The following is a 27,608-nucleotide window of genomic DNA, read 5'->3' as shown; positions in this document are numbered from 1 at the left end:
TAATTTTGTGGCTACAATCCATCATGATGGACATTAAGTTTCAGTAACTTATGGCTTTGTGCTCATAACCAAAAAGAAGAGAGTGATGTGTTCTGATGTACAACTTGTTTTCCAGGCCTCAGATTTTGGATATGATCCTTCCCACTATTAGGCTAGGCCTTCCTGTATCATTTGACCTAATCAACATAATGCTTCACTGCCTTGGTCAGAGGCTTCTCACTAAGATACTTTAGATTCTGTAAAGTTGGGTATTAAAAGCTGACCATTACAATTACAGTTTTCTTTCATCATACTGCCAAAGCGAAATTCCCTGTTGTTGCTGTTTTTTTTCTAGTAATGTGGATATCATATGAGCCCTAAAGTTTAAAACTACAGCTTGATATTCCATATCACTTCAATTTACTACCATTATAATTTAAATAACATTCTCCATTAAAGAACCCAACTTAAAACAATTATTTGCTTTCTTTTTATTTATGTACACAAATAAATAAAACAAATTTCTCTTTTAGTAAAGTTTTTTTGTTTGTTTTGTTTTTGCTTGTTTGCTTGTCTATGTAACAGAATCCCACTGTGTTGCTTAGGCTGGTCTTGAATTCATAATTATTCTTTCCTCAATTTCCCTAGTTCTGGAATTTCAGGAATAGAATGTGATCCTTGGCCAAGTTCACTTCTTCAAGCTGAAGAAATGCGATTCAGTTGCTTGTTGCTTCTGCAGAGTAGACAAAGAATACATAGATGATAAATATATTTATTCCACAGAGAATCCATTCCCTCACTTATTCCTTATTGCCAACCATGTTCTTGCTAATCCCCCATTGACATCCACTTGGAGTCTTTATGGTTTATAGAGGAGATAAAAAGATACACCTCAAGACAGAAATGATATAAACACTAATAAATATATGGGCATAATCTAACTTACTTCAGTAATTGTTAAGTTAAATCTTCTACCATTTATTGTTGCTTTTTGGGTGTTTACCTTGTTTTTTCTATAACCTTTATCATTTGTTTGATTGTTTGAGGTGATAAATGGAATCTAAATGTTTGGACATAAAACAAAAATGTGCCAGTAGTCAATAAACTAGGCCAATTAAGAGACCAACTTGAATAAGTCCAAGCATTCAGGTCTCTAATAGGAAATATACTTACTGTTCTCAGTTGCCAGGAAAGAGGTAGAAGTATCTCGTCAAGGTTGCCCGATCAATGGTGGGCATCTGGGAATGAATACTTGCCTTTTCAAATGATTGTTGCACCTAAAACCAAAATAATGATGTGTATTATATAAGCTTCAATATTCACAGAAAACATGCTTCATTGCAGTGCAGAAAACTATAGGGATGAAAAGAATTTAGGAGTTGTTGGGATGAGGCTAACGGAAAGTCTAACTCAACATTACTACCTTACCCCATGTGAGATTGTTATGCTCAAGTCACAGGGAGCCCAAAGACCACTGAGGAATCAATTCTGATGCAAACACACAAGGGTTTTGTCTTAGGGTTTTAGTGCTATGAACAGGCACCATAACCAAGGCAAGTCTTATAAATGACAACATTTAATTGGGGATGGCTTACAGGTTTAGAGGCTTAGTCTATTATCCTCAAGGCAGGAGCATGGCAACATCCAGGCAGGCATGATTTAGGAGGAGCTGAAAGTTTTATATCTTGATCCAAAGGAAGCCAGAACAGACTGAGCATTCTCTGGCAGCTAGGAGGAGAGTCTCCAAGCCCATCCCCAGAGTGACACACTTCCTGCAACTTGGCCACATCTTCTAATAGTGCCAATCCCTGAGCTGAGCATATGCAAACCATCACATTCCACTGCCTGACCCCCCATAGACTTGTTCAAACATGAGTTTATGGGGGCCATACCTAGACATAGCATAATGCAAAATACATTTAGTCTAACTTCAAAAGTCCCCATAGTAAAAAGCAGTCTCAACAGTGTTAAAAGTCAAAAATTCAAGGTCTCTTCTGAGATTCAATCAATGACTTAACTGTAATCCCCAAAGCAAAACAGGAAACCAGCTGGGCAAACTCCAAGCTCTGAAGCTTTATGTCTGATGTCAATATGATCTTCAGATCTCTAATTCCCACGCCCCACACAAACACCTTTTTTTTTTTTTTTTAAATCTTTGTTGATTGCAACAAACATCTTTCACCAGGGCAGTTACCACTCCCTATTTATAAGCTTTTCTTAACAGACGGACCATGATTCTGGTATCTAGATCATCTTGGGGTCTCCAAGGCAATTTCAGTGTTGCAACTTATTGTTTCAATTCCTGGGATCCACATGTGATCTTCTGAGATCCTCCAAAGGGTTAGTGTCACTTTTCCAACTCTCTCATCTATAGCTCTGGAAACTCAGCTGGATCCACTCCACTTATACTGTTCTTGGTGATCATCCCATGGTACATATTGGAAATGCTGAGATCTTCCACTGCAACTAGGTTTCACCAATTGCCTCTTACAGGCTCACTTGTTGGTGCCAAACTTCAGCTTCTTTGTATGATTCCCTTCAGTCCTGGGCTTTCAAATGCAACTGAGGCTGCACCTTCACCAATGGCCTTCCATGGCCTCTCACAGTGTCAAGCTTCAGCTATTCTTCATGATGCCTTCGGTCCTTCAAAACTAGTACCATCTGGGTGACTCTTACACATTACAAAGTACAGCTGCAGCACGATATACAACCTTGGCGATCTCTAGAAGACAGCTTATTTGTGCTCTCAGAAAACACTTCCCAGAAGATTTCAACTCAGTGATGCTGGTATCTTATTAATCACCACTAATTTCTTAGTTCCAGCTAACCAGCATCAATTGTCCCAGTAGTCACTTCTATTCTGGACTCTAAAGCCAGAGCCATGTAGACAAAGTTGTTCAGTTCTGCTGCTTGCTGAGGCTGGAACATGGCATCCCTTATTCTATTACATTGTCTCTTCCTGTTTTCCAACTCTTCCACTGCCTAAATTTGGCAATCCTGTATCTTGCTTTGTAGATTGATCTTTAGTTTAGAGATCTGTATGATTGTCTCCTGGAATTAAAGGTGTGTATCACCATGCCTGGATCTAAATTCAGCTGGGTAAGTTCTTGCCTCAAAGTCCCACTCCCTTAATCTGCTATCTTCTAGAACACAGGAATCTGTTCCATTGCACTTCCTGGTGCTGTTTAATACTCAAACCACATATTTAAAATGTTTCTTTTCTAAGTTCGCAGCTTGTCTTAGGTTATCTCTATGTACCTTGATCCTGCTATTGTATCCTGACTGTTGTTAAAGGAATGGGAATTGTCATAGGATGTTTGCTTAGGTGGACTTCGTGATTTTCTTTCTGGACTTGGAGTTTAACCCCGGTCTTGCACAAAATGGAGTTTCTTTGTAAACAGAGTGGTTGAGCTTTATAAAATTACTCTATATAGAAGTGGGCATAATATCTAATCTGAGATCTTCCAATCTTCATTCCCTTTCCCTTCTATTCACAAGAACTCAATTTGGAAGATGACCTACTTTTAAGCCCCTGGCAGAATGAGCTTTCACTGAAGTAAATTAAAATCTCAGCTACTTCTTTTTCTTAATTTAATTTAATTTTTTACTTATTCACTTTATATACTGCTCATTCCTCCCTTTACACCCTACCACAATTTTTCCTTCAGTCTCCCTTGCCTTATCCTCTGAGAAGGTGGGGACCCTCATGGATATTCCTTCATGCTGGTACTTCAAGTCTCTGAGAGGCTAGATGCTTCCTCTACCACTGAGCCCAGGCAAGGCATCCTAGGTAAAAGAAGATATCCCACATACAGGTCACAGCTTTGGGATAGCCCCTATTTCAGTTGTTCAGGACCTACATGAAGACCAAGCTGCACATCTGCTACACATATGAGAGAGGCCTAGGTCCAGCCTAAGTATGCTTTTTTTTTTCCTTGCACTAACCAATCACATCCTACTCATCATAGAAGGCTAATACAATACTTAAATTCTCCCAACTAAAATACGCAAGAGCCAGATTATTTTACCACAAAATTCTATTAGACTTCCAAAGAAGAGTTAATGTGGATACTTCTCAAATTATTCCACAAAAACAGAAGGAACATCACCCTATCCATTTTACAGTGCCACAGTTACTTAGGATTGAGCACAGGGTCCCCAGTGGAGGGGTTAGAGAAAGGGTTAAGGAGCTGAAGGGGTTTACAACCCTATATGAATAACAACAATATCAACCAGACCCCCCAGAGCTCCCAAGGACTAAACCATCAGCCAAGGAGTACACATGGAGAGATCTATGGCACCAGCCACATATGTAGAAGAGAATGGCCTTGTCTGGCATCAATGGTAGAAGAGGCCCTTGGTCCTGTGAAGGCTGGATGTCCCAATATAGGAAAATGCAAGGGCAAGGAGCCAGGGTGAGTGGGTAGGTGGGTAGGGGAACACCCTCATAGAAGCAGGGAGAGGGGGATGAATTAAGGGGTTTTAAGGAGGGAAACCAGGAAAGGGGATACCATTGGAAATGTAAATCAATAAAATATCCAATAAAATAAAATCAAGCAACATAAAGGTTGAACTAAAAAGGAGAATTACAGACTAGTTGCCCTATTGAACATAGGTCCAAAAATTCTCAACAAAAGTTTCACAAACAGAATCCCATAACATATCAAAACAATCATCCATAATGATCAAGTAGACTTCATTTCAAGATGAATTGATAGTTCATTATATGTAAAGTGATAAATGCAATCTAATACATAAACAAACTGAAAGATATAACCACAAGATTCTCCCTACATGATCATCTCATTAGGTACAGAAAAGACTTTGACAAAATCCAACACCACTTTATGATAAAAGTGTTAGAGAGATTAGAGATACAAGGAACACACATTAACACAATAAAGGCAGTTTACAGCAACTCAACTTAAATGGAAAAAATAAAACACAATTCAACTAAAACCAGGAACAAGACAAGGTTGTCCACTCTCTCCTTGGCTATTGAATATAGTATTTCAAGTATTATCTAAAGCAATAACACAACTGAAAGAGATCAAAGAAATGCAAACTGGAAAGGAAGAAATCAAAGTGCCTTTATTTGCAAATGCTATGATCACAAAAATTCCAGTGGCTTATTCCTATAGTTGATAAACACTTTTGGTAAAGCATCTAGATACAAAATTTCCTTATAAAAATTAGTAGCCCTCCTTGGTACAATGATGAATAGACTAAGAAAGAAATCAGAGAAACAAAACCTTTCACAACAGTCTCTAAACTATATCTTGGGCTAACTCTAAACTTTAAAAACATTAAAAGAATTTGAAGAAGTTATCAGAATGTAGAAAAATCTCCCATGTTCATGAGTAGGTAGGATTAATGTAGTTAAAATGGTCATCCAACGAAAGTAATCTACTTATTTAATGCATTTACAATAAAAATTCCAAAATATTGACCTTGAAAGGGCAAGTGTCACAAAGCTTGTTAACACACACACAACACAGGATAGTTAAAACAATCCTGAATAATAAAAGACCTTCCAGAACTTAATTTGTATTTCAGAGGTATAGTAATAAAAAAATGCATGGAATCGGTAGAAAAACTGACATGATTATCATTGGAATCTAATTAGAGGCCAAGATAGGATTCTACATACTTATAGACACCTGATATTTTACAAAGAAGCTAGAAATGGCAAATTGGATAAAAGATAGAATCTTCAACAAATGTTTGTCTAACTGGATGACTACGTGTAGAATAAACCAAATAGATCCATACTCATCACCCTGCACAAAACTCATCTCCAAAGAAATCAAAGACCTCAGCATAATACTGTAGGTTACTCTGAACCTAAGAGAAGAGAAAGAAAAGGGCCAGCCTTGAACTGACTGGCCCAGGACTTTCTGAACTGGACACCATTAGCACAGGCAGTAAAGTTAACAATTAAGAAATGGGAACTCATTAAAGTGGGAAGCTTTTCCATGGTAATGGACACTGTCATTTGGAGAAACCAGTAGCCTACAGAATGAAAAATGATTTTTATAAAGTCTTTTTTCTATATATCTAATTGAGGAGGGTTAGTATACAAAATATCCATATAATGTCCTGCCTATAAGATATGCTAACACATCATGACATACAGTTTGAGGACTAACCAACCAATAAGTAATTTGATTCAAGTCTTACTCCATGTAATGGGACCAATATCTGAAATTGAGACTAGATATGCCAGAGAACTAGAGTAAAACTCAGTGCTACATTTTTCAAAGTCCCAAACCAAACCAAACAATAGTTAACCTCACAAACAAACAAGCAAGTCAATCATCAGCACAACAATAACAAAACAAAAAACAAACAAGACCCAACAAAGCCCACCACCACCACTACCACCACCACCACCATGATCACCAAAATTCTACTTCATTCTATTTATTTACTACCTTATTTTATTTGTTTTATCTTTTTTTTTTTTTTTGGAAGCCTGTTTGGAGTGATAGAAAAGAAATGGTTCCAACTTGGAAGTGGGGGAAGGAAGCAGGAGGAATAGAGCAAGGAGAAATCACAATCATTATCTAGGAAATAATCTACTTTCAACTAAAAAAAATAACTGCCTAAGTTTTTCACAAATACATAGTAATGTCGTTTATAATTTTGGATATATATCCACTTATCAGTGAGTACATATCATGTGTGTTATTTTGTGATTGGGTTAACTCATTCATGATGATATCCTCCAGATCCATCCATTTTCCTAAGAATTTTATGAATCCATTGTTTTTAATAACTGAGTAGTACTCCATTGTGTAAATGTACCAATTTTCTGTATCCACTCCTCTGTTAAGTAACATCTGGGTTCTTTCCAGCTTCTGATTACTATAAAGAAGGCTGCCCTAAATATAGTGTAGCATGTGTCCTTATTACATGTTGGAGCATCTTCTGGGTATATGCCCAGGAGTGGTATTGCTGGATCCTCCAGTAGTACTATGTCCAATTCTTTTCTTTTGTTCATGTTATTAATCTTCTTTCTTTCCAAAACTAATACTTCTTATGAGAGCGACCAGGATTTATTCTGATAATTCATAAAATGCAAGATTATAATTTATATTTTTCTAATCTTTTTAAAGGTCCACGGTGATATATTGACATCTTTTTCTGAACTGTATTTTAAACATGTGAAAAAAAAGATACCATTTTATTTTTCATGTCTAACTATATTGAAATGTAAAATGTAAAAAGCGAGTATAGTAAAGTCTTTGTGAACATATAAATGAGCTGCAAAGCATTCACCTTCAGGAATATATCAAAGAGATGACAAGAGCAAGCATGTGTCCGGAAACAGGAAATGAGTCTGGTGATGAAGTAAGAGCCTCTTGTTTTGTCTCGGTAGGACAAGTGATCTGTGAAGACAGAAAGTGTCATATATTGCTTTATGGAGTTTTTGTGCTTTATTTATTTTTTTTTTAGCAGAGCCTAGCAACATGCAGTGAAGGGAAATATAGATATGCCCACACTACCTCGTTTTGTACAGTAACCCACTTCCTACTGATAGATAACATTTATGATGTTTATAGATTATGTTATTGTGTTTTGTTGATTCTTTCTTTGCTTTTTTTACTATATAATTAACAAAATACTATACAGAACCAATATTTGAGGTACAGAAGATGAATAAGTCATAGGGTCTGCTGTATTTACATGTATTACATTTGCATCACCAATAATAATACTGATCTGTAAAGTGTGATCAGTAGGTTAGATGTATAATGTTTTCATACAAAATATGCTCAGTAAGGAAAATACTTAAGACTGATATAATTTGAGAAGAAAGAGGTAAGCAGATGTCATACACTGTCCCCATGGTGTCTTACATATATTTTCAAATTCATTAAGTGTAGACATTAAACCTGTGCTGTTTGAGTTTATCAAGTTTGCCTCCACAAAATAGTTTTTTAAAACAAGCCATGAAAAATATACATATTCAAAAAGAAGATATAAAGCACCTTAGGAAACACATACAGAGATCAAAAGCTCAGCAATATACTCCACCTTGAGACCTGTGAATGTCTTTTCAACAACTTCTTTAACAGGATACCCCATTCCTAGTGGACCATGTCATAAAATTGGTATATCTAGAATTTGGCAGGATGTTGGCCAAAATGACCTTGGGGCTGAATATTTGAGAAGAAGCAGATAATTCTGTGATCTATAACTTTTTATGTAAGAATGCTAAAATAATTTGATTAAAAGAAATGAATCAAATCAATCATGTATGTTAAAAGCTGTGAAGAGTATCCCCTGGACCCGTGGACTGGAATATATGTATCTTTCACTATACAATTCCTTAATTATAGTAAAAGGCCAGTCTTGAAAGTTGTGTCTAGGAGTAGATGTCCTCAAAACAAAAATATGATTTAGTTAATGTAAATTGTTACCCTCAAAATTTGTGTTAGACCTTTGCTATATAAAGATGTCTTTTGACCTGCAAAGCTATATGGTTTAGAAAATACATACGTGGGGTTGTAGAGTAGAAGGCAATGAAGTCCTTCTCCACGTGGCTCAGCTGGACAGCATCAGCTTCCATATTCCTAGGTAGATCTACACCTCTGCACAACTGGGGTTTTGAAGACTCTCTGATCCACATTTCTCCAGGGTTCCCTGGGGAAAAAAAGTGCAATCTAGCACTGATCACACTGAGTAAGATTTCTAGTTTCCTACCTCAGCCATTTTAAGAGCTCATTCAGATCAGTTTCACATATACATGCACACAAGCACTGTAAGTAGGAGCATATGCACGCACGCACACACACACACACACACACACAGACAGACAGAGACAGAGCAGAGAGACAGAGACTGAGAGAATTTCTTTTCCTCTAGGATCATTGAGAAATGTTACATGATGAGAAAAAAATAAAGGCAGAGTCATAAAGTTGTAAGAACATGTTTACTAAAAGCAGCAGAGGAGTTTTAGATCTGCTTCATTTTACACCACTTGGCTATATAAAAGTTATTTCTACTTTAGTTACTTATAGGCCCATGGCTATATGAATTCAAAGTCATATAGGCCTATCTGCATCCTACAATTTGGTTGTGATAGTACACAACTATAATCCCAGCTCCCAAGAGACTAAGGTAGGAGATTACTGTAAGTCCCTGACAAGTTGGAAATATACAATGAAACTCTGTTTCAATGTAAATAAAATAAAATAGACAATAGACATATGTATGCACCCATATGTATTGTTTTACTATTCATCATATCCAAATTGTGACATCAGCATAGGTACCCATTAATAATTGAATGTATAAGAACAATGAGGTTAATATGGACAAAAAAGCATTATGCAATGAAAACAGATCCAAATTTTATTATTTGAATGTAAATGGTTTAAACTTGGGGTCATCATGTTAAGCAAAATAAGCCAGATTGGGAAGACAATTTTAGATGATTTTACTTAAATCTAGTTTTATATTAGTTTTCATCTTTTTATAGATTAAGAACTAAAGAAACACACAAAGGAGAAAGTGAAAATATTTCAATAAAAGATATGGAGGAGCAAGAGAGGAATGGAGAAAGCGAAGGTTGGTAGGGTATAGACTGATCAAGTCAAGTGTAAGTGTATAGAATATCAATGTATTTATGACATTTTATATTACCTGTACAAGATAAAGTAAAAGACAGAATTACATATGAGCATGTTCAGGTATTGAATTTTTACATACTGGTTTATTCATGCAGTGACTGCAGCAGGAATGTAACACAGTGTACCTTCACACATGAACACATTTCCCTTGACCATGCTGCTCTCATTTGCCTGGACTCCCTCTATTTCTTTTCACTCTCCATTTTTGCTATATTCCCCAGCTCTACGATCTCAATTCCTTATTTACAAACACTCTTATATCTTCAGATCACATTTTTATACTTTTGTCTAGTTTCCATGTATAAGAAACTGAAAAATAACATTGGACAATCATCATTCTGTGATTGATTCATCTTGCTTAACATAAAGATATACAGTTCTATTTTTATTTTCCTTCAAATTTCAGGAAATTATTTTTTATGGTTTTATAGTACCTAATTATGCATAAAGACATTTTCTTTATCCAGGCATGTGTTGATGGTTTCCTAGGCTAATTGTATAATTTGCTATGTCCTTAAAAAAACATGAGTGTGAGGGATATTTTGAATGGTAATCTTGGTGAGTAGTAAATGTATTATACATACATTTTATATACTAGCGACAAACTTAACAAATACATTGTGATATTTGGCCATTGGGCTGTGGGGTCTTCCACTGGAATCTACATTTCCTTTTCTCCCCAAAGCTGGAATGTAAATGGATATTCTGTATATGTTTATTACAATATGCTGTAGATATTATTGATTCCCATTTGATTTAGTATAACTTGGTGTTTCACTCCTTATTTCTGTACAGCCCTATTTTCTGTTCATTAGTAAGAGTAGGGTACTGAACTCAGATACAACAATTGTATTGTCTTACTTTCAAATATAAATTGCAAAATGATAATACAAAAACCACAAGTATAATAAAAATAAAACCATTTTGCTCTAATATTTGTGTACTTGTCTCAATTGACTTGGGGATTCTGGAAAAGTTCTTAATCACTTCTACTGGATAAAAGTTATATGAAAATCTTTCAACTAACCAGGCAAATTTTTGTAATGGCATATTTCCTATTAGATCCATTAATTTCTGAAAACTAAATAGAAATTAAGAGTAAAGTTATTTCTTCTAGACACAAAACCCATGTGGCATTACCCTGCCAGCACCTGCATAGCCAGCAGCCTGGGAGTTCGTGGTTCCACCAAAGAACTTACCACCTCTGCAGGCCTGCACAATGATGACTTTGGGTTTGTCTCGTAGACCTGGACAGTGGCAATTGTTGAATATCTGATAGATGGTATCATACTGTAGCACATCTGGAGTTTTTTCACTGTGCATTGTTCCACAAATGCCATGCAGTGTGCCATGAGACATTAGCACCAGGAATGTGCTGTCTGATGTCTGGTGTTCTGAGAGTGCAGCAAAGTCTTTCATCTCTGACTCCATGCCCTGGAAAAATTGATGACTTCCTTTAGTGGGATGACGTTAGGATAAATCTTAACCTCCTCATTTCAGTAAAATCAACATTGGAAATTTACCAAAAAATCGGATACTTTACATTTCTTCTTGCACCATGCAGTCTAGATGTAGCTTATGCACCACCTCTCAACTTGAAAGTCTCTCTGCTCATACCTTTTCAGAGCCCCTTGCTCTCAGTATATGCATTTCAGCATCTTCATTAATTTCACTAAGGCTTTCTGATGGTCTCATCTTTTATTACACTCTACTTTCCAACTCCCATCCCTTTCCTTTAGCACCTCTCAGTTTGAATGAATGTGCATTGAATTTTAGTTATTTAGATAAACACATACACCATTCTTTGAAGTTTTTATTATAGCTGATTGTCATTCTCTGTGCTACATTGTATAGCAAAATGTGGATTGCCTGCCTCCTATTCAGTGCTTGCTACATCATCATGTTCTGCCACTGAGTCTCAGTTGCTCCTCTTTGGAATTAAAAATACTGCATAAACCCACACTGCCAGGCACTTTTTTATGGTACATAAAATATTTGAAACTTAAAAAAGCACAGATTTCATTTACGTAATTTGACTATTTTGATCTCTCTCTCTCTCTCTCTCTCTCTCTCTCTCTCTCTCTCTCTCTCTCTCTCTCTCTCTCTTCCTTCCTTCCTTCCTTCCTTCCTTCCTTTCTCTCTCTCTCTCTCTCTCTCTCTCTCTCTCTCTCTCTTACACACACACCTTCACCTGAGTTTCTCCTTAACATTATAATGCTCATCTGTGAATAAAACTCTTCCTGTTCCCGTACAGGATGTTGCAGTGGCTCTTACCTCAGCTGTAAGCTCCTCTTTCACCACCACATCATAGCCTAAGTCTTCAAGAAGGCCTTTCATACCAATGATGTCAAAGTTAGCTCCATACCTCAGTGAGAGATATTTGAACTCTGTATTGCATATGATAAGAGCCTTTCGTGTACGGCCATTGGCCTCCTTTATTGGGTAAATCTGTTTAAATTAGACATACAATGAATTTGATTTACTTGAGTTGTTTGAAAGCCTAATTGATTATCATAAGTATTGCTTCCTTAAGGTCTTATATAGCTTCATTCTCCCTCAAACTATAACTGAAAGATACTGTCTGTATCCTTCTCAAGGGCTAAAGACAGAACAAGAATATAACTGGGATAGTTATACATGTCTTTAAAAAATCCAGGCTAATTATTACTCTCTTTCCTAGTACCTAGTCAAATTCCCCTAGAATGTAAGGGTTAGCTTAACTATAAAATCCAAAGGTATCAGTTCATGTCAAGAAAATTATTTTAAAAAATTACATTTACTAATCTTATTATGATACCAGTTTTAGTATATTAATATTATATTCTATATACTGTAACAATAAACCTTCTTCAGTATTTGTGTTTTTTAAACCAGTATACAGATAACTATTAGTCAACTGTGTTGTTTTATAGATATTTTGATACCATGACTGCAGATAAAATTTTCATAATTCATGAACAGGAGAGAAAAAAATAAATAAAATAATTAACACCATGATTTTTTTCTCTGCATTAAAAGAAAAATTGACCTTGTTTATAATCAAAATCATAATCTATAGCAGTTATATCACCATCTCTTGGGCTCAGAGGTATAAGAAATTGTCTTTAGTATGAACAATTGGTTTGGTGTCTCTATTTCAACAACAAAGGAGAGTACTTCTTGTGTCTTTTCTCTGCAAAGCCTTGTGAACTCTTCAGGGGAACAAAGCTTGAGAGTGTTCAATGATTCTTCTGGTTCCTCCATTTCCAGATTAGCTGTAAAATACATCATATGATGTAAATGTTTCAGTCTGATTTAGATCCCTCATTTGTTGGCTGGGCAGAATGGTCTAGAAGAAAACTAAGTGAAGATAGCACTTTGATATATAACAATTACTATAGGTAATCAATAGCACAGGATATTGTACAACTAAGATAGCGGAAGGAGATGGTTGAGGTGAAAAGCAGAACAGCCCATCAATGAGACCCTGAGTTCTGGTAATTCTTGGGAGAACACCATTGTAATTTGGGATCAAACCTGACTTCCACTCTCAACAACTTTAAATTTCTGATGATTTTAAGCCTCATCCTTGTTCATTTCAACTTTACCTTTACCATATAATTTACTTACCAGAGTGTTATCTACTAAAAATTACTTTAATTAATATTCCAGTTTAGCTTCTCTAATATCATATAAAATAAAAGGAAAAACAAAGACATAATTTTAGTAATACCCTTACTCTTCGGTGCAATGCTTCACAGATTTTTGCCATTTTGGCATGCGTTACTATGCACATGTGGCTCCTAGCTACTGTCTTGGAGGGGAAGAAATTTGAAAACAATAGGAATGTAGATAAATTTTTAATTTTTGATTCCTATAAACTGATAAGATACCCTATTAATTAATATAACAAGTAAGGAATTCCTGAAATTACTAAAAGTATTTTGAACACCTTCCTCCAATTCTAATCCTTACTGGACATAATATTTTTTAGTTTAATTTTATGCTTGAGATTCTTTCAGTTTGTGTGAAAGCATCTAATTGGCTTAATGAGAGAAGACTGTTTAGTTTTACACGTGTTCATTTCATTTAAAAAATGGAACATGTGCTCAGAAGTATTAACTATGCAGGCAGTGTTCGGTGAGTATGTAGTCTAGAAAATTACCTTGGATGAGAGCCAGCATTTGGGAAGTTGTATTCATGGCTTGACTATGTTTCTAGCTTTGGAAAAACATGAGAGACAGTATTAGAAGGCTCCCATTTTCCATAAGCTAAAACTGATGAGAGCCACAAAATTTATAAATTTTAGGATTAGTGTTCCTTTTTATAATTGTCAGATGACTAGCTATTTCTCAAAATAGCTTGAACAAAGGACTTTGCTTTTTTACCACGTTAGAATCTGAGACCTACCTATGAAAGTCAACACACTTTCTAAAGTATTATCTATTTTGGAGAAAAGTGATAGTGACACAAAGATTAGAAGACCAACGCAAGTGTTGGGCCTGAAAATTGAACAGATCATGAGCACCCTGAGCTGTTGTTCACAGTACATTCTGCTCTTACCTTCACCCTGGTGGCTGCCTGTGTCCACACTGAGGAGTGTCTGGAGAAGCATTTCACCTAATTTGCTGTGTTTCTTTTTCATGGCATCTACAAAAACCCAACGCTTGTCACTGCGTTCAGCATTGTTAAATTTTTGTTTATCTTCCTCCTTTAATTTCAGTACATTGCTTTGTACTAATTTTTCTAGGTACTCCGTAAGGACTTCTTTGCCCAGCTCTTCCAACGCCTTAAGTGGTTTGTCAGGGTGTTTGTTTTCTGTCAGAAACAAAAGACTTGTTCAAGTACAACCCAGGTAGAGCTTGGAATCAACTTAGTCTTTGTGAGCTAACAACTTTTCTAAAAAAAACAAGCTCTCTTTTCCCATTTACCAAGAAGCTACATGCCTCTTTCATTGTACCTGGAGAACTGGGTTAACCTTGCAAGTTTGCAGCATTCTATGCTTATTAGGACATCACTATGCAGGCTTTTCAGTAGCTGCTTCTCTTTATTGTATAGCATTGGTCATTCATTGGTTTGATTTTTACCAATCTCTTGGTCAATTTTGAAGAGAATGTGTGCTTTTGGGGGAAGGCAAAGTTCTTCTCAAGACAGGAAATTCTTCTCACTAGTCTGTAGTGTCACTCTTTTGTGTTTAGTTCAGTTAAAGCAGTATGCTTTTTATTCTAATTATATTAAACTTATATTGTATTCAGGTGTTTGTGCCTAAATGCATTAATTGATTTATTTATAAACATTAATTATAAATAAATGCATCAAAATTTCTAATTATTTCATTTTGTTCATAAACAGAAATTAGAATTCAATATATTAGAAATATTAATATTCTGGTATAGCAAAATTAAGAGTTATATATCACTCCTTAGCATGAATACATTTTTATAGGGTAGTAAAATAGAGATATCAAAGTACCATTTTTAATTTTAGTTTTTAAAATAAGATTTGAGCATGAAGTATATATAAAGACAGAATATTTAAGTAATTTTCACTTAAGATTACCACATTAATTACTTAGTGAAAATGTCAAAATAACTTTCACATCAAAATGGCATAGTCAAAGAATATTTATCTACATAGTAAACAAGGACTTTGGCCCAGATCACAATGCTTATTTTCTTTATTGTGTTGTATGTTCTTTTCAGTATTTTCTGGGCATTTATTCTGCAAAAAAGACACATAGAAATTATAATACATAAAAATTACTGAAAATCAGTTAACTCAATAGGTATAACATTACTGTACACTAATGACTAAATGTGGAAGCACCCCCCCCCAAAAAAAGCAATAAAAGACAGCAAAACCACTGTGAGGTAAAATGTGTAGGTTGAGATTTTGTGCATATTGATATACCAGACCTTCACAGTAAGCCTGTACAGTAATAATATTACTTATTTTATGATCTTCACAAATAAATATAAGATAATATTAGTTCATTAACAAGTTACTATAAAGTATACAAATTAAGATAATACATACTCAACCATTTCATAAGCTCTATAAAAATAAAAATTTGCTGATTTGCCATTGCACCAATTAGTTTAGATGAATGTTTTTCCAAAAATGTCACACACAAAAATCTTTGTGAAAAGGATATTAGTAAGACACCCTATACGCAGAGAACTTAGCTATTAATTGATCAAATCATAAAAATACTATAAATTAAACAGAACATGGTAGCTCACATATTAGAGACATCTTTTATAACAGCATATGGTGTTCCATGTCATTTGGTGAAGAGATACTTGAAAAGATACTAATAATATGTTCCAGGACACTGAAAAGAGGAAAAACTGTGTTTAAAGTGTCTCTATTATATAGAAGAGATGAAGAGATGTTGGTCTTGAATGGTAGTCTATAAATGTCATCTCACACTTTGATAATGTAAATAAAACTCAGGTTAGTGTTGAAGTATCTATTTGGCCTGAGCTTTGGTCCTCTGTTATAGTAATTTTTATATTAAAAAGAAGAAGAACAGTGCTGAATGGGTGATCAATAGTAGGGACTAAAGAGATTAAAATTATAAAAAATCTATACATATGTGTGTGTGGCATGTAATTCGCAATGTTTAACATCATATTCGATGGCCACAAATAACCTAATTTTTACTATGACCAGAAAAAAGTTACTCTCTATACTTTTGTTTCATAAAATATTGAGAATTCTAGAAATCAGAAAAAAAAATGGAAGCAGCTGATACTAGAGAAACAGATTGGGTCTTATAAACAGAAACTTCAAGCATTTTACAAAAGCTATAGAAACTGATAGGTGTAATGATTTTCACATCAGAATTCTCAAACTTGGAAAACTGAGACAGAAGGATGGCTACAGGTATGAGGCAGCCTTGGATATATAGTGAGAACCTGTTTCAACATTCTTACCACATAATAATAATGATGATGATGATGATAATAATAATAATAATAACAAACTACTTATTCTACTAGTAAATTATATGATTTAAAAATTAGCTATCTCCCTACTCGGTCATCTTTGGGAAGAGAGGCCCCTTGGTCTAACAAGCTTTATATACCCCAGTAGAGTGGAACGCCAGGGCCAAGAAGTGAGAGTGAGTGAGTAGGGGAACAGGGTGGGGGGAGGGTATACGGGACTTTTGGGATAGCATTTGAAATGTAAATGAAGAAAATATCTAATAAAAATATTTTGAAAAAGGGAAGAAGGCCTTTTCAATTCATTTTTACAAAGCTTGCATCTTTTTTATAAGTTTGTGTATGTATATGTGTATGCTATGATATATAAATAAAATTAATAAAACTAACCCCTCCCCCCCCAAAATAGCTTTCTCCAATGGACTCTCATTGGATATACAAACCACACTTAAGGTTTATCACATGCCCAGCTGTTAGTGTCCAATACAAAATAAATTCAAGTGTATATATTTTGACATTTTGTTCCATATTGCTTTTTTACATTACTTATATTTTGATTATATTATAGCTTTTCATTTTATTTTTATATTATATTTATTTGTGTGCATATGTTTTTTGTGCATCTTTCTATTTTTTTTATTTTCTAGTTAGATTTATTTTGCTTGACATTTTGGGGGGAGGTTCTTTTGTTTTTGGTTTAGAAAGAGATAGGTTCATTCCAGGAAGCACCCGTCCTAGACCACCTTGGATGCAAACTCTGTGGACAGTCCCACGGTTACCAGAGGACTCTCCACACCCAGATTCTTAGGATCATTGGTGAGTGAAATTCAACATATGTTCCAAAAAAATAGTGAGGGGCCTGTACAAGCAGGAACAGGGTCACAGGAAACCCATCCAACCAGTCGTTTGGGTTCCCTCTAGTCAGCGCCAGCTCCAGGCCACCTTGGGTTCAAAGTCAGCACAGCAGATGGTTCCACAGTCCCCAGAGAACTCTCCATGCCGCAGGAGACCTAGCACACCCAGGATCTTAGGATCACTGGTGAGTGGAACTCATATTGGTCCCAAAACAATCGTGAGGGGCATGTGACAGCAGAAGCAAGGGCACAGGAGCCTCCGATTGACCAGCGGATAGAGTTCCTTCTAGTCGGTGCTGGTCTACCTAGGTTTTGAATACAGCAGACAACCCCATGGTACCCAGAGGAGTTAACACTTCCAGGCACTGTAATATGACAAGGATCTTAGGATTCCAGGATTCCAGGATTCCAGGATTCCAGGATCCCAGGAGCTTGGTCACACCAGGAACTCAGGGTCTCAGAGGAAGCTTGACTGCTAAGAACTCTGACACACCCAGAATCTCAGGTTCACAGGATCCCAGAATCACAGGATCACAGAGAAAGCTGGGCTCTGAGGTATTTGGAATCAACCTGGATTATAAGAAAGACAGGCTCCAATCAGATATATTGAGGGCAGCAAGCATTTGAGATAATCAGATGGCAGGAGGCAAGCATCAGAACAGAAGCAACAGAAACCAAGGTTACTTGGTATCATCAGAACCAAACTCTCCCACCATAGCAAGTCCTGGGTACACCATCACACCAGAAAAGCAAGATATGGACCTAAAGTCACTTCTCATGATGCAGATGGAGGACTATAAGAAGGAAATAAATAACTAACTCCCTTAAAGAAATATAGGAGAACGTATCCAATTAGGTGAAAGAATTTGACAAAATCATTCAGGATCTAAAAATGGAAGTAAATCAATAAAGAAATCACAAAGGGAGACCACTCTGGAAAACCTAGGAAAGAAGTCAGGAGACATTGATGCAAGCATAACCAACAGAACACAAGAGATAGAAGAGCAAATTTCAGGTGCAGAAGATACTATAAAAGGCATTGACACTACAATCACAGAAAATGCTAAATGCAAAAAGATCCTAACCCCAAACATCCAGAAAAGCCAGGACACAATGAAAAGACCAAACATAAGGACAATAGGCATAGACAAGAAGGAAGATTTTCAACTTAAAGGGACAGTAAAGATCTTCAACAAAATTACAGAAGAAAACTTCCCCAACCTAAAGAAAGAGATGAACATACAAGAAGCCTATAGAACTCTAAATAGTTTGGACCAGAAAAGAAATTCCTCCTGTCACATAATAATCAGAACAACAACAGCACTAAATAAAGACAAAATATTAAAAGCAGTAAGGAAAAAATGTCAAGTAACATATAAAGGCAGACCTATCACAATTATACCTGACTTCTCACCAGAGACTATGAAAGTCAGAAGATCTGGGCAGATGTCATACAGACCCTAAGAGAACACAAATGCCAGCCCAGGCTACTATACCCAGCAAAATTCTCAATTACCATAGATGGAGAAAGCCAGATATTCCATGACAAAACCAAATTTACACAGTATCTTTCAACAAATCCAACCCTTCAAAGGGTAATAAAGGGAATACTTCAACACAAAGAGGGAAACTAAGCTCCAGGAAAAGACAAGGAAGTAATCTTTGAACAAACCAAAAGAAGATAGGCACATGAACAAAATTCCAACTCTAACAAGAAAAATAACAAGAAGCACCAACAACTTTTCCTTAATATCTCTTAATATCAATGGACTAACTTCAGCAATAAAAAGACAGAGTAACAACAGGCTGGATACGTAAACAAGACCCAACTTTTTGCTGGTTACAGGAAACCACCTCAGGGACAAAGACAGACACTACCTTTGAGTAAAAGGCTGGAAAACAATTTTCCAAGAAAATGGTCCAAAGAAACAAGCTAGAATGGCTATTCTAATATAGAATTAAATCAACTTTCAACCTAAAGTCTTCAAAAAAGATAAGGAGGAACACTTCTTACTGAACAAAGGAAAAATTTACCAAGATTAACTCTCAATTCTGAATATCTATGCTCCAAATGAAAGCACATCCACATTTATTAAACTAACTTTGCTAAAACTCAAATCACACATCACACTTCACACAATAAATAGTGGGACACTTCAACACCCGCTTCTCATCAATGGACAGATCCTAGAAATAGAATCTAAACAAAGACACAAACAGAAGTTATGAAACAAATGGATTTAACAGATATCTACAGAGCATTTTATCCTAAAACAAAAGGATATACCTTCTTCTCAGGACCTCATGGTAACTTCTCCAAAATTTACCATAAAATCAGTCGCCAAACAGGCATCAACAGATACAAAAATATTGAAATAATCCCATGCACCCTATCAGATCACCAAGGACTATAACAACATTTGTAATAGAAAACCCACATATACATGAAAGCTGAACAACACTACTCAAAAGTAGCTCAGTCAAGAAAGAAATAAAGTAATAAATTAAAGACTTTTTAGAGTTTAATGAAAAAGAAGCCACACATACCCAAACTTATGGGACAAAATGAAAGCAGTCCTAAGAGGAAAACTCATAGCCCTGAGTGCCTCCAAAAAGAAACTAGAGAGAGCATACACTAGCAGCTTGACAACACACCGAAAAGCTCTTGAACAAAAGAAAGTAATTTCACCAAAGAGGTTTAGATGGCAGGAAATAATCAAACTCAGGACTGAAATCAACAAAGTGGAAACCAAAAGAACTATACAAAGAATCAACCAAACCAAGAGCTGTTTTTTGAGAAATCAACAAGATAGATAAACCCATAGCCAGACTAACTAGAGGGCACAGGAACAGTAACCAAATTAACAAAATCAGAAATGAAAAGGAAGAGAGAAAACAGAATCTGAGGAAATAAAAAAAAAAAAAAAAGATCAAATCCTACTAGAAAAACTATAATCTACAAAACTGGAAAACCTGTATGAAATGGACAATTGTCTAGTCAGATACAGGTACCAAAGTTAAATCAGGATCAGATTAACAATCTAAAAAGTTCCATGTACCCTAAAGAAATAGAAGCAGTCATTAATAGTCTCCCAAATATAAAAAGTCCAGGACCAGATGGGTTTATTGCAGAGTTCTATCAGACCTTCAAAGAAGACCTAATTCCAATACTCCTCAAGCTATTCCACAAAATAGAAACAGAAGATATTCTACACAATTCATTCTATGAAGCCACAATTACTCTGATACCTAAGCAACACAAAGATCCAACAAAGAAAGAGGACTTCAGACCAATTTCCCTTATGAATATTGATGCAAAAATACTCAATAAAATCCTCACAAACTGAATCCAAGAACACATCAAAACGATCACCCATCATGATGAAGTAGGCTTCATCCCAGGGATGCAGGGATGGTTTAATATATGGAAATCCATCAACATAATCACTATATAAACAAACTCAAAGACAAAAGTCACATGATCATCTCATTAGAAAATCCAACACCAATTCATGATAAAAGTTTTGGAAAGATCAGGAATTCAAGGCCCATAACTAAACATAATAAAAGCAATCTACAGCAAACCAGTAGCCAACATCAAATTAAATGGAGAGAAACTCGAAGCAATCCCACTAAAATCAGGGACTAGACAAGGCTGCCCACTTTCTTCCTACCTATCCAATATAGTACTTGAAGTTCTAGCCAGAGCAAGTTGACAACAAAAGGACATCAAGGGGATACAAATTGGAAAGGAAGAAGTCAAAATATCACTATTTGCAGATGATATGATAGTATATATAAGTGACCCCAAAAATTCCACCAGAGAACTCTTAAACCTGATAAACAGCTTCAGTGAATTAGCAGGATATAAAATTAACTCAAATAAACCAATGGCCTTTCTGTACACAAAGGATAAACGGTCTGAGAAAGAAATTAGGGAAACAACAACCTTCATAATACTCACAAATAATATAAAATACCTTAGTGTGACTCTAACCAAGGAAGTGAAAGATTTGTATGATAAGAACTTTGTGTCTCTGAAGAAAGAAATTGAAGAAGATATCAGAAGATGGAACGATCTCCCATGCTCATGGATCAGCAGGATTAATATAGTAACAATGGCTATCCTGCCAAAATCAATCTATAGATTAAATGCAATCCCCATCAAAATTCCAACTAAATTCTTCACCGAATTGAAAAGGGCAATCTTTAAATTCATCTGGAATAACAAAAAACCTAGGATAGCCAGGCGTAGTGGCGCACGCCTTTAATCCCAGCACTCGGGAGGCAGAGGCAGGCGGATTTCTGAGTTCGAGGCCAGCTTGGTCTATAAAGTGAGTTCTAGGACAGCCAGGGCTGTACAGAGAAACCCTGTCTCAAAAAACCAAAAAAAAAAAAAAAAAAAAAAACCTAGGATAGCCAAACTATTCTCAACAATGAAAGAACCTCTGGTAGAATCACCATGCCTGACCTCAGGGTGTGCTATAGAGCAATTGTGATAAAAAAAAAAAAAAAAAAACTGCATGGTACTGGTACAGTGACAGACAGGTAGATCAATGGAACAGTATTGAAGACCCAGAAATGAACCCACACACCTATGGTCACTTGAGCTTGAAGGAGCTAAAACCATCCAGTGGAAACAAGACAGCATCTTCAATGAGTGGTGCTGGCTTAACTGGGGTAACATGTATATTGATCCATTCTTATCTCCATGTACAAAGCTCAGGTCTAAGTGGATAAAGGAACTCCACATAAAACCAGAGACACTGAAACTTATAGAGGAGGAAGCATGGAAGAGCCTCGAAGATATGGGCACAGGGGAAAGATTCCTGAACAGAACAGCAATGACTTGTGCTGTAATATCAAGAATTGACAAATGGGACCTCATAAAATTACAAAGCTTCTGGCAATAAGACCAGAAAGCAACCAACAAATTGAGAAAAAAATCTTTACCAATCCTAAATCATACAGGGGGCTAATATCCAATATATATAAAGAACTTAAGATGTTGGAATCCAGAAAACCGAACAACTCTATTAAAAAATGGGGTACAGAGCTAAACAAAGACTTCTCAACTGAGGAATACCAAAGGGCTAAGAAGCACCTAAAAAATTGTTCAACACCCTTAGTCATCAGGGAAATGCAAATCAAAACAACCCTGAGATTCCCCCTCACACCTGTCAAAATGGCTAAGATCAAAAACTCAGATGAAAGGATATGCTGACGAGGTTTTGGAGAAAGAGGAACACTCCTCCAGTGCTGGTGGAATTTAAAGTTGGTACAATCACTCTGGAAATCAGAATGGCAGTTGCTCAGAAAATTGGACATAGTACTACCAGAAGATTCAGCAATTCCTCTTCTGGGCATATACCCAGAAGATGTTCCAACTGGTAATAAGGAAACATGCTCCACTATGTTCATAGCAGTCCTATTTATAATAGCCAGAAGCTGGAAAGAACCCAGATGTCCCTCACCAGAGGAATGGATACAGAAAATGTGGTACATTTACACAATGGAGTACTACTCAGCTATTAAAAACAATGAATTTATAAAATTTTTATACAAATGAATGGAACTGGAGGATATCATCTTTAGTGAGGCAACCCAATCACAAAAGAACACACATAATATGCACTCACTGATAAGTGTATATTAGCTCAGAAGCTCAGAATCTTTCTTAGAAGGGGGAACAAAATACCCCTGGAAGAAGTCACAGAGACAAAGTTTGGAGCAGAGACTGAACGAACAACCATCCAGGGACTGCCCTACTTGGGGATCCACTCCATAAACAACCACCAAAACCAGACACTATGGCAGATGCCAAAAACAGCCTGCTGACAGGAGCCTGAAGTAGCTGTCTCCTGAGGGGCTCTGCCAGTGCCTGGTAAATACAGCAGTGGATGCTCACAATCATCCATTGGATAGAGTGCAAGGTCCCCAATGAGTGAGCTAGAAAATGTCTAGGAGCTGAAGGGGTCTGAAGCCCCATTGGAGGAACATCAAAATGAACTAACCCGTACCCCTAGAGCTCCTTGGAACTAAACCACCAATCAAAGAAAACACATGGTGGAACTTGTGGCTCTAGATGTATATGTATCTGAGGATAGCCTAGCCGATTATCAATGGGAGGAGAGGACCTTGGTCCTGTGAAGATTCTATGCCCCAGTATAGGGGATTGCCAGGATAGGGAATGGGAGTGAGTGGGTTGGGGAGCAGGGGTGGGGGAGAAGGGGTCAGGAGATTTTCAGAGGGAAACTAGGAAAGAGGGTAACATTTGAAATGTAAATAAAGAAAAAAATCTAATAAAAATGGAAAGAGGTAGAGAGATAGATTGAGAAAGAGAGAGATAAAGAGAGACAGAGCGAGAGAGAGACAAAAAGTGAGAGATGAGGAGCATGGAGTTGAGTAGGTGGTTCAGCAGGTATGATCAGGTAGAGATTGAAGCAATAGAAACATTGATTAGAAAATATTGTATGAAATCTTTTCAATAAAATTATAAAAATATTCAACATAGAAATGCTACCTGTTCTATGGTATTAAGTGTTTGAAAAGTAACTCAAAAAATAAATTCCACTAAAAATACCTAAAAAAAATGGCACAAGAATAAATTTGGCCAAGGAATTGAAAGATGTATACCATTAAAACTAATCCATATTAGAAAAGAAATGAAATATTATGTATAAATAGAATGATACCCTGTGTTTGTTGAACAGAAGTGTTTAAAACAAACTATAACATCAATGAAATCTCTATCAACATTCAAGCTTCATTTTAATAAAAGTCGTAAGAAAACTTAAAATCCACTCCATACCACATTGTAAAACTAGAAATAAATATATGTATGAAACAGAAATTATTATAAAATAGAGGCTATGAGTTTGAGAGAAAACAAGAAGAGTTAGATCATGAGGAAGGGTAATGAAGCAAAGATGGATACACTAGATTGTTTGTAGGGAGGAAAAGAAATTGAAAAATGACAAAATTTTGTTATAATCACAAATCAACCTTTAAACATGAAGGGGAAACACACTATGTAACTACAAAGTTAAAAATCAAAGTGGAGTGAGGCCCACAGAGAAGCAAACATGGAAGCCCACATGATAGAGTGGAATTACAGCCAAAGATGTGCCTCAGTTACTTTTCAATAAAAGCACTGTAAACCTGCCATCTTTAAAGATTGCCTCTTTAATAAATACTATTATGGATATGTTTGTAGAAGAATGAAATTAGTTCTATATCTGAGACCAAACAAAAAGTATCTCAATAATTAAAGTTTAGACCAGTAATTATTTAACACCAGAAAAACATAGGGGGGATTTCCATTACTCTGTGTAATGAGTTTTACCCTAATGACCTTAAAAGCAGGTAAGAATATTTAATATAAATCAGTGTAAACAACAAATAAATGAGCAAATTCAAAGCAACAGTTGTCCATGGCCCTGGTGCTGCCTGTATTTTGATGTTACTTCTGCTTTCCCAGAAGGGGTTGTATGGAATGAGGAATGAATCATTTATTCACGTGACTTCTTGTAAATGTTCCCCCAATAAAAAATGGGATTTCCTGGGTGGATGGAGGAATAGAGAAAGCAGGAGAGAGATAGGGGATAGGAGAGGACAAGATGTAATTGCTAAAGTCTCCTGGTTTCTATGGCAGATCTGCCAGGGTTCACCACTAGAGGACTTAGATTTAACATGACTTACAAGATTAGGATTCTAATTGTACCCAGTGATTGAATTACCATTGCTTCTGAACTAAGTTTGTATGGTGTTTTCCTTCATGGTTCAACGAGGTACAATAGCAAAGTATGGGTTTGCCAGATGTGCACCACATAAGACTGTGGAGAATTTGAAGCATGGGGCTGGCATGGTAGTGATATGCCAGTGGATACTTAGAGCGGTGGGTGGAAACATTTTGGAGCTATGAGTCGGAGTCTCCAGGAGATAAGGACAGGTCGGCCACTGCCCACCAGTTCATGGCCAGCCCACCTGGGCAGAGAGTAGCTGGGTAAAGTATGGGAGGATGCCATTCTTTTTTAATATTTCTCACAACAAGCAACTATGCTGGAACCAAAGGAAACAATGAAAGAACACACTGCTTGTAGAATTGAATAAAAGATTTGCAATCTGAGAAGCTAATACCTTGATTATGTAAGAGAGCCAACCTATTAATAGCCTTAATAGAAAGAAAACCGAGTAAGAACATAGTGACAGGAACTGAACAGACAAATTCACAGAAAACCACAGGTAGTCAATATGTATGTACAAACAAACACAAAAACAGTAATTCGAATGACCAGGAAATGAATATGAAAGCCACAGTAAGATATCAGCTGTTGTCTAACAGAATGAGCATAATTATAATCCCATAAGTTTATATAGTCAATATGAAAATCAATATGGTGGTTTCTCAGAAAATTGGGAATTGATCTACCTAATATCTAGCTGCATGACTCTTGAGCATAAACCTATATAACTTTCCATCTTACCATAGGGACACTTGCTCAATTATGCTCATAGCAGCTTTATACATTAGGAAGAAAATATTGGATTTAAAGGGTATTTAGGCAGGGGTGATGTGGAAATCTAGTGTAGTGGAAATTTCCTGGAATCTATGAGTTAAGACTACTCTAGTGAGGACTCCTAGTGATGAAGTATATAGAACATAAACAAGGTAGGTTTGGCATACTAAACACGAAATATTGCACATTGGAAGATATCAAATTGAGGTGTAATTATCTATCCCTTGAGTCAGCAATTTTTATTGAACATCTCATTTTAAATTCTAATTTTCTAGTTTTGGGAATATCATTTTGAACATCAATCTCTGTACAGTAAAGTATATAGGGCAGAGGTAAAAATAGTTATTCAAACAAACAAAATACAAGACACTATAATCATTTAAATGACTTTTAGAGCTTTCATCCATTAAAAGACAGTGTCTCAGAGGAGATAGTGTGTAGAGCTAGTATCTCTTCTGGCAAGGTTGAAAGTTTCTTGAAAGTATCTGGTGTAGACAGCAAGGTGGAGGGGCTGGGTGGTAGAAACAGGATACTTTGGTCAAACATGGGCAACAGCAGCAGAAAAGGCAATGATCAGATGCATGTAGTTTTTACAAGACTTTTGCAGAAAGATAAGGTAAAGTCGGTGTCTTGCATGTGAGAAAAAGTTTACTCTGCCCAAAGGACATTGGACCTAAGCTGACAAATACAACTTTTTTGTTCATCCTCACATACACATTTTGAGAATAAAGCCAAAAAAACTATAAGATGCATTTGAACACTTGCTACCAAAATACCAAGTGATTTCTCAGTCCAGTGCCTTTTCAGCTTCTGAGTGTAAGAAGGGTACATGATTTGAAAGGAATGCTAAGGATGGAACAGAAAGCTAAGACCTGGAAAGGAAGACATGAGTCAAAACATTGTGATAGGAGTCCATGAATGAGTTACAACAGTGTTGATTTTAGCAGAAGCAGAGATCTAGCAAGAAAAATGGAACCATTTAAAATGGAACAAGAGAGTAACTCTATGCTTGGGAAATAGGTGGTGACTTCAAATATGTGCCAATCAGCATCTCAGGAAAATATAACAGTTCTAGAGTTCATTACAGACTTCTAGAGTTGTTTTAATGTGTGCTATTCTGGCTTTACCCTCCTCTTTGATTTCTAAAAAGGTAACTGAGAGATGAAGTTCTTTGTGGCTCAAAGCTACATATATCTCAGCATGTCCACACTCCCTAATAAACAGTAGTTTCCGGCAGTACAGTAATCAGGCTTTTATGCCACTGCTCTGCTCTGTCACCACTATTTTTTTTTAATTCTCTGCTTTCAAAAAGTCTAAATTCTAGGACTCAAGTCATAGCCCCTATTCAGGAAGAGCCCCCAGACTCACCAGCCATGAGAAAAGCCTCAGTTCTTTCGCACCGTGAAGACAGCTTGACAGAGTAAAATGAAAGTTACTGGGCATTTCCTTAGCATAGGGAGGCGGGGACTTCCAGGAAATGTGGAAAGAGCTGCTCAGAAAGTATCAACTGCTGTGGGGAAATCCCCTGTAACTCATAAAACTGGCCTCCCTTTTCCTGAATGTTAGCACTTCGTTTTGGGAACAAACACAACTAAATCGACTGCAAAAATAGAAAAAAAATATTTTTGAAGTTGTTTACCTTTGCATTTTCTCTATTCTTCAGGGCTCCAGTAAGACACAGTGCTGCTTATT

General features: G+C 36.3%; 1 protein-coding gene across 1 annotated transcript; it reads right to left on the bottom strand.

Annotated features, from left to right (window-relative positions):
- LOC110301962 (caspase-4) lies at positions 1-27,371 on the bottom strand. The gene is made up of 9 exons (XM_021172688.3): positions 27,285-27,371; positions 14,160-14,414; positions 12,774-12,871; positions 11,892-12,065; positions 10,817-11,051; positions 8,485-8,628; positions 7,261-7,370; positions 1,153-1,256; positions 1-712 (listed from the first exon to the last, which is right to left on the bottom strand). The coding sequence occupies exons 1-8, from the start codon at positions 27,289-27,291 to the stop codon at positions 1,158-1,160; spliced, it is 1,122 nt and encodes a 373-aa protein (XP_021028347.1). The 5' UTR covers positions 27,292-27,371; the 3' UTR covers positions 1-712; positions 1,153-1,157.
- Between the last annotated feature and the right edge of the window lie 237 nt (positions 27,372-27,608).

This window comes from Mus caroli, unplaced genomic scaffold, assembly GCF_978045245.1.
Source record: "Mus caroli unplaced genomic scaffold, Mus_caroli_1 scaffold_11, whole genome shotgun sequence".
Classification (NCBI taxonomy): Eukaryota; Metazoa; Chordata; class Mammalia; order Rodentia; family Muridae; genus Mus; species Mus caroli.
The sequence above is the reverse complement of the archived record's forward strand: the minus strand, read 5'-3'. Positions and strand labels throughout refer to the sequence as shown.